General features: G+C 30.6%; 1 protein-coding gene across 1 annotated transcript in view; it reads left to right on the top strand.

Moving 5' to 3' along the window:
* Nucleotides 1–256: 256 nt before the first annotated feature.
* The window catches only part of LOC106476402 (nucleolar complex protein 2 homolog), a gene marked incomplete at its 5' end in the record, with an annotated part of 18,806 nt that continues 18,357 nt past the window's right edge, over nt 257–705 (top strand). Inside the window, one exon of the mRNA XM_013937063.2 lies at nt 257–370. Within this exon, the coding sequence (XP_013792517.2) occupies nt 257–370 (114 nt within the window). The remainder of the gene's footprint in view (nt 371–705) is intronic.

Raw genomic sequence — 705 nt, 5'->3', positions numbered from 1 at the left:
CTGGAACCATATTGTATTATATATACATGTATCTCTATATATTGTGTGATTTGTATTGTCTACTATGTAATATATACTTTAATAATTTGTACCTACTATGTATTCCTCCTGGTTGATATCTAGTTACTGCTTAGTATTTATTTTTATTTGCTGTAGGTACTCTGTGTACATTGTGTTATTGTGTAGATACAGTTATTTAGTATTATGATTTGTATCTACTGTGTATTTCATGTAAATTTGTTTTCTTTTCTTTTAGAAATTAATATTGCTTTGGTCAACGAGTGATGAAACAGTTCGAGTTTTATCGTTTCTTGTCATTTTACGACTGGCTTCTGGACTGCCAAAAGATTATACAGATTATATATTGCGGGTAAATCTCAGTTTTTTTTAAATATAGAGTACTATTTTTTACTGACTTGTTTTGTTAAGTGTGACAAGATGTTAAAATGTTTTAATGAATCTCTGAATATCTTGATTTTGTTGATAATAACTGCTTGAGGAGTGTGTGAACCAACTTAATTATTAGGTTTTTTTGTTTTTTTTCTAAACTTAACATTCTTTGATAACTGGGAACATCTCTGGTTTACTTATTGAATAACATGTTTATGCCAGTTGAAAATAACTCAGAATTTACTTTCTTGTTCATGGCCAGGTGGATAAGGCGCTCGACTCACAATCTGAGGGTCGCGGGTTCGAATCCGCATC

The sequence above is a fragment of the Limulus polyphemus genome, unplaced genomic scaffold (assembly GCF_000517525.1).
Source record: "Limulus polyphemus unplaced genomic scaffold, Limulus_polyphemus-2.1.2 Scaffold10469, whole genome shotgun sequence".
Taxonomy (NCBI): domain Eukaryota; kingdom Metazoa; phylum Arthropoda; class Merostomata; order Xiphosura; family Limulidae; genus Limulus; species Limulus polyphemus.
Note: the sequence above shows the minus strand (reverse complement) of the source record. Positions and strands in the feature narration are given on the sequence as shown.